A 15,741-nucleotide genomic window follows, 5' to 3' on the forward strand; every position below is an offset into this window, starting at 1 on the left:
TCAGTCTAAACAAACAATTAGTACTGCTTTCTTCTCTTGTGGCAGGGTCCCATCCCCCTCACCGTCTTTTTTTTTCCCTCTGTCATTCAGGGGTCAACATGTTAAAATCTTTTGAGAGAATGGACAGAGCTGAGGGTATTGTTACGATGGAAGGTGTAATGGCTGCCATGAATAGATTCTTTGATATGTAAACAAATCTAGACGTGGTTGAAGCTGCTGGGTCTGTTAACCTGATGCCAAGGGCTTTGTGTGGCTTGCATTTTCCCCTTTTTCACCAAAATCAATAGGATTCTGTCTATTAAGGCCAGGAACATTCTCTGAAATTTTGGAATTGTGTTGTTCAATAGCTACTGTGTTACATCCAAATGGAGAAATGTCAGCTATTTATGTCTAGGACTTCACTTTGCTTGGCCGGTAAAATATAGCTATAAATTGGAAAGCTATGTAATATAGCTCAAGTTCACTCCTTTAAAGAACTGTACCATTTTGGTATGGTTTCTCACACTTTTCTAGGAGCTACGAGGCAATGACAGTTCATGTGTGTCTTTATTCCATTCTTTTTAAAACTACCCTTCTTTAGAGCAAGAGTTCTCAACATTTTTCTTTTTGAGGTCCCTCCACTGCCCACCTGTGCTGTTACAATTGTTTGTCTCCATATAAAATGCAGGGCCAGTGTTAGGAGATAGCAAGCAAGCAAGCAAGCAAGCAAGCAAGCAAGCAAGCAGTTGCCTGGAGCCCCAGACCACAGGGGGCCCACAAAGCTCAGTTGCTCATGCTTCAGCTCCAGCATTCATGGGATGGCATTGGGGTCCAGCCCCTGTGCAGAGGCAGCAGGGGGGCTCTGGCGAGTCTAACGCTGACTCTACTTGGTGAACCTCCTGAAACCTATTCACCACCCCCTCAAAAGGCTGTGGACCCCCGGTTGAGAACTGCTGCCTTGGAGGGCATGGGCAAAGCACATTTCATAAGTTCATTTTAAAATTTGCAATACTGCAGGCAGAGATCAATGTAATTACTCTGGGAATCTTTTTTTCCCCATGGAATAAAGAATGGATTAGAATAAATTTAGTGCGTCTTTGCTCTAAGTTTAATGCCTTTCCTGCCTATTGACAACAGAGCCTTTTAATTTCGAAACAGAAATCACCACCTATGTTGTTTTGAATCTGAAACTTGTTAAAAATTCCTTTGTCTGCGGCAAACAAATGAATTGTGAGTTCTCATTAAAACTAAAATGAAAAGTTGCAAAGGGCATCTTCATATAGGCTTTAATGAAATCTTGTTTTTTTCCCCTAGAGTCAGAAAGTGATTCCCGAGAGATTAATTTAAAAACTTCTGAACTTACCAAATGTGAGTGGTGTGGTGTCCGAAAGTTACCAGTAGTGTTTCTGCAAACAGTACCTGCTGCCTGTCTTAGCCTGAGATCCCAACTGAAGATGAGTAGGGAGAAGGATAATGTCTGGTATGACTGTAAAGGAGTGAGTAAGTAAACCTAGTTTGTCTATTACTGTAACCTAAATTGTGTTTTAAAATTTGGTCATCTTTTAAGTGCTTTAAAAAGGTGAGACTAATTTCACTGGGTAGAGTAATATATGATTAGTTGGACACTGTCGCCTTCCTGTGCATCTCTAACAAGACAACTTTTAACAGCCCAGCAGCATTCTATTCTCCCACTCACCCCATGTACATGTTATTGTTTATATGTTGTCAGGTTAGTAAATCTAGTTCTTTATCAGTAATCCTGGTGAAACACAAGTGAGTAAGTGTTTTTGTTTTTTTGTTTGTTTTTTTTTATATGGGGTGTTCAATTGTCAAGACAAGGTCATCTTATAATTTCACTGTTACCACCCCTTTCTACATCTGAACCTCTGCTTGAATAGAAACAGTAACAAATTATACCACATTCTTATGGTAATCTTGTGATGTGGTCAATTATTTGCCAGGAAGTCGAGAGCTATTTTATTTATATTAGATTTAAGCTGAATTTCATTTTAGAATTCCTGAGTTTAAAGCATAGCATATTAATCTACTGTACTTTTCTATCTAGTATGAAGTCCATCACACTCACGTAAATATGTTTAAGATTAAATGTGTATATATGCATGTTTGTACTGAATTTAAGCAACACGCAAGTTATGCTTCACTTGTGGTGTTAGACTGAAGGAAGATTGCCTTCAGCCACATAACAGAAATATCCAAAACACAGAACCTAGTACCGATGGGGAACTTTAACTGCTCAGACATCTGTTGGAAAAGTAATTGTGCAAAACAGAACATTTCCAATAAGTTCTTGGAATGTATTGTGGGCAATTTTGTTTCAGAAAGTTGACATAGCAACCAGGGGGACAGCCATTTTAGACTTGATTCTCACCATCAGGAAGGAATTGATAGCAAATCTGAAGATGCAAGGTAATTTTGAGAAAAGTGATCATGAAATGATAGCTCTTCAAGTAGTGTCCTGTGAATGCTCCACTTCAGGTGTGCATGTGCCCCACGCACCTTCAATTGGGGGTTTTTGTTAGCAGTATCTGTTCGACCTGTGCATGCTTCATGCCTCAAACTGAGGCTATATAGGGCTGCACAAGTGAACCACCCTCTGTTCCTTCACACCAGCTTTGGCCTGAGACAAAGCATTTAGTGTGTCCGCCTTGAGGATGCCTCTGCTAAAAGGGTTCTCTCTTAAGCACCCCCCCCCCTTGCAGTCCTGCAGTTTCGAATAGCAAATTATCAGGTGTTCATGGCAAAATATAATTACACATAGTACATGAAATTTGCTGCTTTTATTGAGCACCTTCTACCTGAGCAAAGAGCAACATCAGACTGTCGTTGCAGAGATATAATTACTGGCCAGGACATTCCTTCAGGTGTCACTAGATGTGGCAGACACAGTGGCCTGTTCCCTCTTTGGTGATAGTTATGTGTAGTGTATCCTGGCTTCAAGTGTCCAGCTTTCAAGGAGAGGTCCAGATCACTGCAGAGGACCTCCTTTTGATGGTCTGAAGTTGGTTTTCAGAGGCCACAGGTGAGTCCTTGCATACTTTTGAAAGACTCTCAGGACCATTTGGCAATCCTGGGGAATTTACACCCCTTACAAATAAAAGAAAATGTAGTGGGTCACAAACTGCCCAGAGAGCCCATCCCATCCATTTATCTGAGTTCCAAATACTGACTGGAAACCACCCCCCACCCCCAATTAATAGGAATTCTCCACCTCAGTGCATGATTCCTTGATATGGTGTGGGGCCAGAGGCTACCTGTTCTACCAAATACAACAGGTGTTGTTAAACTGTAGGAAGGAATATACCTGAAACACTTACTTTCAAAAGCAGAACAGATTTAGCCCATTGGTATAAACTCCGACTTGCAACTGAATCTTCTGCGCTCTTGGTTATCTTGGTACCTGAAGAAAATAGGATTACCAACCAGCTCGGTCAAGGTTCACTTGGCCACCTTAACAGCCTTTCATACCCCAGTGGAAGGGTTCAGTGTTTGCTCACCCAACAACCTTAAGGTTTGTCAAAGGTGTGGGAAACCTTTTCCCTCAAATGAAAGACCCCACTCCAGCTTGGGATCTCAGTGTAGTTCTTACGCACCTCACAGCACTTCCCTTTGAACCAATGGTGACCTGCTCCTTACCTAACCTGTCATTGAAAATGACCATGGTAACCATCACATCAGCCCAAAGAGTTAAAGTTGGGGCTTTTAATGGTAGACAATCCTTTCACAGTATTCAAGGACAAGATTTCATAGCATTATAGGACCGGAAGGAACCTCAAGAGGTCATCCAGTCCAGTTCCATGCACTCATGGCAGGACTAAGCATTATCTGGACCATCCTTGACAAGTGTGTGTCTAACCTGCTCTTAAAAATCTCCAATGATGGAGATTCTACAACCTCCCTAGGCAATTTATTCCAGTGCTTAACCACCCTGACAGTTAGGAAGTTTTTCCTAATGTCCAACCTAAACCTCCCTTGCTGCAGTTTAAGCCTACTCCTTGTAACAACTTTTTCTATACTTGAAAATGGTTATCATGCCCCTCTCAGTCTTCTCTTCTTCAGACTAAACAAACCCAATTTTTCCAATCTTTCCTTGCAGGTCATGTTTTCTAGACGTTTAATCACTTTTGTTGCATTTCTCTGGACTTTCTCCAATTTGTCTACATCGTTCTTGAAATGTGGCACGCAAAACTGGACACAGTACTCCAGTTGAGGCCGTATCAGCATGTAGTAGAGCAGAAGAATTAGTACTTCTTCGATTGCTGTAGGTGACGGTGCGTCCCAGCGCCGTTGATCAGAGATTTTTGGTAGCAGTGCCAGGTCGGGACGCACGCACTCAGTTGGTATCTCCCGTCTCGTTGGAATCTTCCTGAGCGCATGCATCCCACACCCTCCTCAGTTCCTTCTCAACCGCCCTCGGCCGAAGACAGGACTCGGAACAGGGCTGATCCTCTTCCATGGTTTTTGAATGAAACAATTACATAGAAATAGTTAGTTAATAATATCCTAGTTGTTTCCCTTCCTTTAGAATAGTTACTTAGTTTAAAAAAAAAAAAAAAAGATTCCTCAGGTTTGTCTCCCGCTAAGACTCTCTCTCCCCTGGCATTACTAGTTCAATAATGCCAGGGGCTTCAGGATTCAAGGAATGTGCTTTCTGTCAGGACTTTATGCCAACGTCCAATGGGCACTCGCGCTGTGTGAAGTGCCTTGGTGAGACACATGTCCCTGCCAAATGTGTCCACTGCGCGAGCCTCAAAACCAGGGCTCGTCCTGACAGGAACCTGCCGCTGAAGCTGCTTCTCATGCAGAAATCTCTGCAGCCGCCTCTGGAGACAGGTAATGGCAAAACCTCTCCCTCACACTCCCCAGCCAGGTCTGAACGACCGGGAGCATAGCTTCACCCTCTCTGTAGGAGAGGCAAGAAGCTCTGCAGCTGCCTATGGAGCAGGCCAGTAAACCCACTCCCTCACGCTCCCCTGCCAAGGCAGAACTGACTGGGAGCATGGCTTCACCCTCTCTGGAGCAAACGCAAGAAGCTCTGCAGCTGCCTGTGGAGCAGGGCTGTAAACCCTCTCTCTCACGCTCCCCTGCCAAGGCAGAACCGACTGGGAGCATGGCTTCACCCTCTCTGGAGCAGAGGCAAGAAGCATTGCAGCTGCCTATGGTGCAGGCCAGTAAACCCACTCTCTCATGCTCCCCTGCCAGGTCAGAACCAACCAGGAGCCCGGCTTCACCTTCTTGCGTAAAGAGGCAGGAAGCCCTAATGTCTCCTCTCAGAGACACTCAAGAGGATAATTGATCTCCCGCAGAGTCTTTACCCTTGGTGCTGTCAGCGCTGAGAGCAGGCAACTCTGACCGCCTCTGCACTTTACAGACAACTCTCACGGGGCTCTAAAGCAGGGACCTGACTTCCAGCAGCAGGAAGCTCTCCTCGGCACCGGTTTCCTCAGCACCGATAATGGACCCGGTGCCAACAACGAGATCCACCTCTGGCACCAAGCCTGCCTGCTACCCCCAACAGATTCAGACCCTCTGCGAGGCTCTCACAAACAGCTCTCGGCTCCTGCGAAAGTGAAAGTAAAATCACTCCGGGCTGCTGCTCAGACTTCATGCTCTGCAGCACACCAGCCTACGGAGCAGCAACAATTCCTGCATCAGCAGGATATCTATGTGGCCCCTAGGCCTGACTCTCCGGGACATGAAGCACTCATTGTTTGAACAGCAGCTCTCCCCATGTGACCTGGATACTTTCACTGATAGTGAGAATGGCACACAGCAGCAGGCAGGGTTCTCCCTGCCTGAGTCTTCCCCGCCCACCGGAGCCATATATACCCCAAGACATGGGGCATCATAAGAATCAGCCTCAGTTTCCCTACTTTGTCCCCCAGTGGCCAGGACCCATTTTTTTTCCTTCCCGATGCCCTGGCCTCAGTGGTACCCGTGGTCGGCTCCTGCCACTGCTTCTCCTTGCACTCCTTCTACCAGACCGCAAGCTCATCCTATATCTATATCACCAGTTCTATCAACATCTAGAGCTCCTGAACCCCCTCCTGAAGATGTGGGCTATGACCCTCTCCCTGTTTTACTGGCTCCTGCCATCAGCCGCAGAAGTCGCCCTTATGCCTCCACCTCCACAAAACATGGACGGCTTTATGCAATTCCACGAACTCAGGATATCCCTTTGGAGGAAGTCCAGGAGAAACAACATAGGCTTCTCAAAATCCTCCAACTCTCTACACCTTCAAAGATAGCATAACCCATAGAGAAAGCTCTCCTAGAACCAGCTGGTACTCTCTCGCAGACCCCGCCTCCATTCACCAACATGCAAGAAAGCTCAACATAAATACTACATGTCTGCGAGAGACATTGATTTCTTATTTTCCCACCCACAACCCAATTCTATTCTGGTTGATGCAGCAACACACAGAACAAAGCAGCCACGCTACTGGCCCACTCTGCAGGACAAGGACCTCAAACGTCTTGACCTCCTCGACCGCAAGGTTTATACTCTTAAATATAAATTTAGAATTGCAAATTTATTCTACCCTCCTTGCAAGCTATGACCATGACAACTACAACAAGCTCTTTGATTTGCCTCCTATATACCGACGGACAGGAGAGCAGACTTCCAGTTAGTCCTCGTCGAAGGTCAGTTGGTATCTAGCATGGCACTATAAGCATCCCTGGACGTGTCTGATCCAGTAGCCCGCACCACTGCAGTGGTGGTGTGCTGGTCTTCTTGGCTCTCGGCAACCGATATCCTCAAAGATTTGCAGTCCAAAGTGGAGAGTCTCTCCTTTGACAAAGATAACCTCTTTTCCCACAAACAAACAAACCCAATATGAAATTTTTCACACTATGAAAGACTCTAGAGCCACTTTCTGCACAATGGGCACTTACCCATCCCTCCCCAGGAGACAAGGGTATCAACCTTACCAAACGCGCAGCGCAAAACAATATCACCAACCCCAGTCTACACTGTATGACGCTGGTAAAAACTGCACCAGACCTCTTATATGCAGGCAAACCCAGGCGCAACCAACTACTTCCCACCATTGAGTAACAAACAATTTTGAAGTGCTGGTCGGGGGTACATGCACCCACCCCTTGACTCCACCGCCTATTTGCCCATTGGCTACCGCCTCCGAACTTTCCCCCATGTCTGGCAACAGATCATGCAGGACTGTTGGGTCCTGGAAATAGCTCAGTCAGGATACTCCATCCCTTTCCTATTTTCCCTGCCTATTCTTTCTCCTTCTCTGTCCCTCTTAGAGACCCCTCTCACGAGCACCTTCTCTGTGTGGAGGTGGCTCATGTTCTCCACCTCGATGCAGTCAAACATGTGCTGATGCAACATTGGGGAAAAGGATTCTACTCCCAAAAGCAAGGCGGGGAGTGGAGACCTACATTGGATCTACGCCAACTGAACATGCTTGTACAGGTGCAAAAATTCAAGATGGTCACATTGGGCACAATAATACCCACACTGCACACGGGGACTGGTTCACAGCTCTCACCCTACAAGATGCCTATTTCCATATGTGCAGAAAACTACGTCTGCTGGGTTGGATGAATGTATAACACTGGCTCCGCCACCAAACATATTGACCTCCCTACATTGGTAGACAAGACCAGAGAACCTATGCACAGACGTTCCCTTCCATCCACACTCCCCAGTACTCATGTTAACCATGGTCGCTTCCCAGATAGATTGCGGAGCGCATTTAGGCAACCACAAGGCACAGGGCCGCTGGTCCCTACTAGAGATGCGTCCGCACATCAGTCTCCTAGAACTCCGAGCTGTCAGGCAGGGAGGAGCACAATCTCACTCCCTATGCGCAACAGCCAGTAAAAATAAAAATAAATAAAATTTATTTTAGAGCAAATTTTTAATAAGTGTGTTAAACTCTTTCTTCCTCAGACTATGGTCACAGGCTGGTTTTCAGCCTAGTGCTTTATCATCACTATTTATATTGTGCTAAGTGCAGTTTCTGTTTGCCTGCTGAGCGGTGAAATAGATTTTTAGTGTTTCCTCTCAACTAGTGACTAACAGTACCCTTTCTAGTCCCATTTCCATAAAACCTGAAAATTTGTGGTAAGAGGAAGCATCTATTTTAGTTTTTGAACATGTCAATATTTTAAACCCTTTCCTTGTTCAGTATATGTGGAAGTGGAGATAGGAAACCAGAAGCTGAGAATCAGAGCTTGTCAGAAGATTACTATTTTCATGGCAGCAAAGATCTGATCAGAGAAAATAAGTATTTCCTTTATGAAATTGCCAGCACAAGTCTTCATACTTGGAGTTGTATACCAAGTCAGGCAGATACATAATCACTAAAAGTAGTTAAGTATTTGAGAGTTGTTTGCCTTTATGCATATGCCTAAAAAGCACTGAAATCCCATTTTTAAAAGGAGGTAGCTGAGAGGGAGAGCTGTACCTTAAATCCTGTTGGTGGTGGGTTTACAAAGAGCTGCTGATGGATTACCAGATTTAAAGGTTTGTGGGGTTTTTTTTTGTTTTTTTAAATTTGGTCTGTTCAGTTTTTAGTTCTTAAAGTTATGGGTTTAGTTTGGTATGCTACCTGCCAACTCTCCCCCATTTTGGGTGGCACTGAGCTTTAAAAACCTATACTTATTTCTCAGAACTTCTTCCACTAGCCCAAGGGCTATTGGTACATGCTGGTACCATGCTTTTTATGAAACAAAAGCACAAAAAGCAACAAAGTAGGACCAGCAGATAGCAGTGGAAACAGTTTAAATGTAATCTTGCAGCAGACCCCACCCTGCATCAGCCAGTCTCCTCCGTCAGTATCTCAGGGCAAGGAGGTGAGCAGTCAGGCAGTGAGACCACTTAATGTTGCAGTGTTTTGCAATCCCTCATTCTCACCCCAGGGAGCTGGGGAATGTTGTATGTCAACTGCTGAGCAAAGTCAGGGTGTAAAATGCTGCAGTCTTGTCAGAAGCTGTAATGGTTCACCCCTGGGAGTAGATCTGGAAGCTTGGCTTAACTACTGTTAACATTCAGAACGTATGCATTTGAGTGCATGACTCCAAAAGGATGAATGTGTGGGAATAATTTATTTTGAGAATTAAGTATTCTAGGTCTTTTTTTTTTTTTTTTTTAAGAAATTCCAGTCCAGTTTGTTTCCATGGAAACTACTTGAAAAAGGTAAACAATAAGCCATAGCCATCATCTGTGAACAGAAATTCTCACAGGTTACTTTTGCGGCTGAAAGTGCTAGCTTGTAAAACTGTCTAGACTCATATTTAATGTCTATATTTAATGTCTATATCTCAGCACAGTACTTAAGTCTGTAATATAAAATAAATAGGTTAAAACCTACTTTTCTTTCTTGACAATTTCAGCCTCTCACTCAGATGAGCCTATTGATTTCCCATAGGACATATTAGACAGATTCCTAATATCTGGAGTTACTCTGGATACCTGCACAGTTTGAGCCCTTGTCAACCAAAGATAACATTTTTAATTGAAAACACATAAGTGGAGAAGCGTGATTTGAAAAGTGTTTCTTAAAAGTTAGGGATGACCAATTCAGGTACCACAGAGATAGGTGCTTCAGAAACAACTTGGATAAATCACATGTTGCTTAGCGAATTGGGTTTACAAGTGAATTACCAAAGTGTTTCCTAATGAGGACAATGTTTCTCATAAACTTCTTCGTATGTTTGTACTTTATTTATATATTATATTACAAATTGTTTTATAAAATGCACTTTTAAAAAATTGAAAGGACATCCAGACATGTAATATCAGTAGCTCTTAATCACCTCAGTCATTCTAAGCCCAAACAATACCACCAAAACTCATTTAACATCTTCTGCTACTTGAAAATCCACTAGCAACAGAGGAACCAACAAGACTCCCCTGTCACAAACGTTAGTAATGAATGAGCCAACACTCCCCTTTCATGGTATGCTGATATGTCCGCTATTTTTGCTGATTGGTTTGAGCATCCTTTGAACATCATTTCAATCTTATTTGGGTTTTATAGTATACATCAGATTGCTACTAAATCATACTGAACAGTTTAATAGCAAACTTTAAAACTCCCCTGAAATATTCTCTATTTTAGGGTGTGTCAACACTGGGGGAGGTGGGAAAAACCACACAGCAGGGAGTCTCAGATCCTGAATCAACTGACTAGGGCTCGTGCTACAGGACTGAAAATAGCAGAGTAGATGTTCCCACCTGGGCTCCAAGACCAAACCCCCATTCTGAGGTTGCAGAGCCAAGATTCCCTTCTGAGCAATAATGTCTGTGTTGCTATTTTTAGCCCCATAGTGCGAGTACCACAAAAGAGTCAGTTGGCCTGGGTTCTGGGACTTGCTTCCGCAGAATTTTGTGTGGGTGGTGTGTGTGGTTGTTTTTTTTTGTTTGTTTGTTTGTTTGTTTTTGTTTTTTCTAGTGTGGTGCACAGCCAATCTGCGAAACTCATTACCACAAGAAATTCACTCATTCACTTTCATTCTGGGCCCTCATGTTCTTTTCATTAGGGAAAGAATGAAAAGATGTGCCTGTTTGGCTAATGATTCAAGGGCTGGAAAAAATGCCTGACAGTGAGAGGTTGAAGGAGTTCAATCTGCTAAATTTATCAAAAAATCAGAGGTCACTTGGTACTTACATACTTATCTTCATGGGAAGAAAATACTGGGTACTAAGGGCTCTTTCTTTCAGTGATGAAAGGTGTAATAGGAACCAATGCCTGGAAGTTAAAGCCAGACAGATTCAAATTCCTGTTCTCTTTAACAGTATTTCTTCCTCTGACCAGTACACATCGTTTTATGCTGCTGCTGTTACGAGATTTTTTTAGAGTGAGAAATCTATGCATGTTTGTATTTTAGATTATCTGTATTTAGGATAATTTTACCATGCTAAACAAACTTAGGCCAAATTTTTCAAATCTATATGCATATCTTTGTGCATTAATTTTGAACCTTGTAAATTAAATGTGCCTGATATTTCAGAACACATAAGAACACGCAATACTCATGGGATTTGTAGAGGTTCTGCACCTGTGAAAAGCAGGCTTAACTTTTGGAATCCAAGTTGTAAAATTTTGTCATTACTGTTTTAATGCATTTGTTTTGACTTAAGGCTGTTTAACATCAGTAACTTTCAAACAGGAAAATCCAGATCGATTTTTATGCATTTTTAAGTAAATTGATAACTGTGTATCTTTTTTTTTCCTTAGATCCAGAAGAACAGTACATTGTTCTGATTTTTGAGACTGGGCTTGATGCTCATGGAAATACAATATTTGAAAAAATCGTTGCTGAGATTGGTATCCGGAATAATATTTCTGATTTCTTTGTGAAAATTCCATTTGAAGAAGCCAATGGTAGGCTTGTGGCCTTTACAAAATCCTTGGAAGACAACTCCAAAGGAAGTGCTGCTTCTCTTAAAGAAAACAAAATAAAAAATGTAAATTACATTTTGTTCTGGACCAAAGCTTTACTCTAAGTTGTGATGTCATTTGATTTACAAATACTGTGCTTAAACTGTGCTGTTTCACTAGGAGCAATGTCTTTTAGTGTATATTTTTAGTCTTTCTAGCTTTTAGTTCAAATATAACTAAATGTGTTACATTAGTACAGTTTCAGAGGAGGAAAAGTATTTTGCTTGACTGTTGTTAAATGCAATTAGTGTTTTCTTTTCACCAAGTGTAACTCCCTAAGAGCTTGTAGAATTTTGAGCTATCAGTTGAGTTTGTCTGCCAGTCAGACTGACATATAAGTACCGTTAATGAATTAAAACTATTTTTCTTCCTTTTGTTATGTTAAATGGATCTTTCAGACCATAGTACTAATGATAATCCTGTCAGGAAAATGCCTCTGCTTAGCCTCTCAAAGCATTTTTTAAAAACAATGGAACATGTTGTCTCCTTGGGAATGTACAAGGATTTAATAATTTATTTTTATGAACTTTGAGTGTACAGTTGGAATAAATATTGTATTTATTTTTATAAGGTTGTCTCTGAATCCAAAATACAGCTGCGAAATGCATCTCCGTTTCAATTTTTTGATGATGATGAAATTGGAGAGCCACATACAGTCTTTATCGGTCCTATAGAAAAGTAAGATGTCTTTCTCTGTTTTGCAATGCTTTACTACTTTCAGTGTAGTTTCATATTTATTATTTAATGTATTTTTCTTTACAGGTTGATAGTTTATCCACCTCCTCCTGCTAAAGGTGGTATTTCTGTGACCAATGAAGACCTCCATTGCCTAAATGAAGGAGAATTTTTAAATGATGTTATTATTGATTTTTATTTAAAGTAAGTTTTGTTATTTCAAGCTGGTTTTTAGCATCTTCTCGCTATGGCTCTTTAAAGCTCTGTAGGTCAATTAACATGACTTGGTTTCAAGCCATGTATGTCTGTCAGATTTAAAAGTTGAATGGTTATTTTGTTAAAAGGTTTTTTATCTTATGCTTTGTCCTGTTTGACACATATTTAATTTGAAAATAAGATTCTGCAAAGCTTCTCTATAAGAGGAAAAATAGTGATAACTAAGTAGGGAAGAAATATAACCTTAGTTTGACCTTCCTCTCTTTAAGTTGAATAAACATGTTCAGAATTTTTATATGCACTAGAGCTAAATTTAATTATTTTGATTTATAGAATTTGCTAATCAGAAGTCTTTTAGCAGTCCCTTAGAGTGCGATTTTTTAAAATGCCAGTTTTCAACCTATGGTATTAAATGACACAATCATGTGACTGAGGTTTGATGCCTAAAATGTAGAAGTGTGTATGTATGTATATATAAATTTAATATATTTATTAAAATATATTTTAGAGGAAAAGAGAAGACTGAGACCCTCAGTTTTAGAATGTTAATTTCTATTTCTTTTGTAACAGAGCCTCAAGGTTGCTTCTTTTTATTTGTACATTGTGTCAATGACCCATTAACTAATAAGTTTAAATCTATGTACTTTGATCATAAAATAAATTAAACAGAAACCCATAATAAAGGACCAACTCAAACCCACAAATAGTAATGAAATTGCTTGAGTAAAAATGTTGCCTTAAAGTGTGAGTAGCACAGCATTTGTTAGTTTCACTCTAGTTAAGTGAGCCATGACACTTTTGCAGTTCATTCAAATTTAATGAGGGGCACCTTTTGGGTGGGCGCTGCTGTCTAGTAGGTATGGCCCCTATGTGGCAGACTTTGTCAGTTAGTAGAGTAACACAGAACTTTACAGAAAAGAACTGCAGGAGTTTTTTTTTTTAAAAAAAATAATAGATATTTTTCTTAACAGGTATTTGGTCCTAGAAAAACTGAAAAAAGAAGATGCTGACAGAATTCATGTTTTCAGTTCATTTTTCTATAAACGCCTTAATCAAAGAGAGAGAAGAAATCTTCATGAAACTGCAAATCTATCGTAAGTGTGATGTATTGAGTGCAAGCACAATGAAGGCCATTAGAATAGAGACATAACACAAATAAAACCTGTCAAAAAAAATATGGAATTGTATTTTAACTGCCGATGCTAGCCAGAATCTCAGAAGTCTTATCCCAAGAATCATAAATGTAGAATATGCACTACAAATCTTATGAAACTTTTTCCACTAGTGCTAATATCATGAAAATATCCAGAAAGGTAGTCTTTAAAAAAAAAAAAAAAAAAAAGCCCTGAAAATGCAGGACATCCTCATGATAATGTATTGTTCTCATTTTGTACAATTGTGTCCTGATTTGTTATATTCCATATGACACATCATACAAGTTCAGGGTTAGACCATTATGCTAAGGCTCAGTCCATATTTTCAGATGATATTGAGCTACATTGCTCTAGGGGAAATATTGAGGGCTTTCTTCCTTAAAGAGACTTTCCAAGGTCTGCATCTGAGCTGGAAGCAGGCCTCCTGTTCTGCACACCTCAGGGAAGCTTTTGATGCAGGTGACCATGAGCTGTTCCTGGTGTGTCTAAGACAGCTCTTGAGTTAAGTTACAGCAACCTGTTCCCATTTCATATGTTGAAAGTTCATCTTCAAACTGTAACAACTTTCAAAAAATGGGAAGACAGTGCAGTTGTCATAATACATGAATTGATTAGGAAGATATGAAGATTGCAGCAAAAATGGAACCATTTTCATTGAAGGAAATCTTCATTGCTTCACCTAAGCTTATATTAAACTTTCTCTTCTAATCGTGTTTTTAGTCGCAGTACGTTGGGGTTTTAACTTTGTAACATATGGAAACCTTTTTTTTTTTTTTTGAACTACTGATGGATTATGAGACTCCCTAAGGCATTAAAGTTGCCTGCTCTTGGTTCCAGCGGGGCCGAGCCCCCACAGCTGATAAAGTTTATTATTTATATTACCATAGTACCTAGGAGCTCTAGTCTTGTGCTGGGTCCTGAACAAACAAAAACAGCCCCTTGCCCCAGGAGTTTGCAATCTAAGTATAAAGCAAGAGATAATGGACAGATACAGACAGATTGAGGAGAACAAGGCAACAGAGAGACAGCTTTGGTCAACATAATAGGCAGTGAGGCTGCTGCTATGCAGAAAGAACAGTCAAGTTTTTTGTAGGCATCACAGTAAAGGAGAGTTTTAAGGAGAGATTTGAAGGTAGGTAATGCAGTGGTCTTGAAGATGTTTTTGGAGACTGCCTCCCAAACATGTTGGAGGTAGCATGGGAGGAAGCTTGAAAGTACATTTGAAAATTTAACAAGTGGGCAAAAGAGACTACTCCTATGGGCCAATTGGAGGTAAATACTGACAGCTAAATAGCAAATGAGAGATGATAGCTAGTGTGGGGATGAACTGTAAAGGGCCTTAAACGTGAATACCAACAGCTTATGTTAGATTGGATAGAAAGCAAGGAACCCATGAGTGGACTCAGAGAGGTGACATCAAAGTGACAGGTTAAGAAAATGATCTTTGCAGCTGTATTCTGAATGGATGTGAGCAGGGTAAGATAGCATTTGTGAAGGCTAGAGAGAAAGACGTAGCAGATGATGATGAGAGTGTAACTGAGAGTTTTAGTTATGTGGCTGAGTAAAAAGGCTGTATCTTAGCGAAGTTATGCAGAAAGAATCACCAAGATTGAGATATAGCCTGGACCTAAGGATCTAGAGACAGGTCCAAGTTGAAGGTTAGGGCCTGAGGCCTTGTCTACACTACAGGGGAAATTTGATCTAAGCTACCCGATTTGAGTTACCTGAATAGCGTAACTCAAATCAACGCAACTTTAATCCTACTTACCGTGGGTCCACACTACGCAATGTCGACAGGAGATGCTATCCTGTTGACTCCCCCTACTCTTCTCAATCCGGTGGGGTATAGGAGTTGATGGGAGAGCAATCTGCAGTTCACTAGACCCTCTAAATCGACTGCTGATGCATCGATCGCAGCTCGTTGATCCCCCACAGACAGTTGGAGAGCAGGCGAGATAGTTCCTTCAGAGGACATATTGAAGGATTGACTAGAGAAGTAGGAGGAGAACAAGGAGAAGCAGAGTGACAGAAGCCAAGGGAGGACAAGATTTCAAGAACATAGGCCTGATCTACACTACGCGTTTAAACTGAATTTAGGAGCATTAAACTGATTTAGTCCTTTACCCGTCCACACAACGAGGCCCTTTACATCGATATAAACTGGTTTCTGTACTCCTCCCCGACAAGAGGAGTAGTGCTGAAATCAGTATTGCCATATCGGATTAGGGTTAGTGTGGCCAGAAATCGACGATATTGGCCTCCGGGCGGTATCCCACAGTGCACCA

General features: G+C 41.5%; 1 protein-coding gene across 1 annotated transcript in view; it reads left to right on the forward strand.

Annotated features, from left to right (window-relative positions):
- The window catches only part of SENP6 (SUMO specific peptidase 6), a 219,638-nt gene that overhangs the window by 161,333 nt on the left and 42,564 nt on the right, over nt 1-15,741 (forward strand). Inside the window, 5 exon segments of the mRNA XM_075064555.1 lie at nt 1,294-1,479; nt 11,208-11,437; nt 11,983-12,089; nt 12,174-12,290; nt 13,274-13,396. Of these exon segments, the coding sequence (XP_074920656.1) occupies nt 1,294-1,479; nt 11,208-11,437; nt 11,983-12,089; nt 12,174-12,290; nt 13,274-13,396 (763 nt within the window).

This window comes from Chelonoidis abingdonii, chromosome 3 (genome assembly GCF_003597395.2).
Source record: "Chelonoidis abingdonii isolate Lonesome George chromosome 3, CheloAbing_2.0, whole genome shotgun sequence".
NCBI lineage: Eukaryota > Metazoa > Chordata > Testudines > Testudinidae > Chelonoidis > Chelonoidis abingdonii.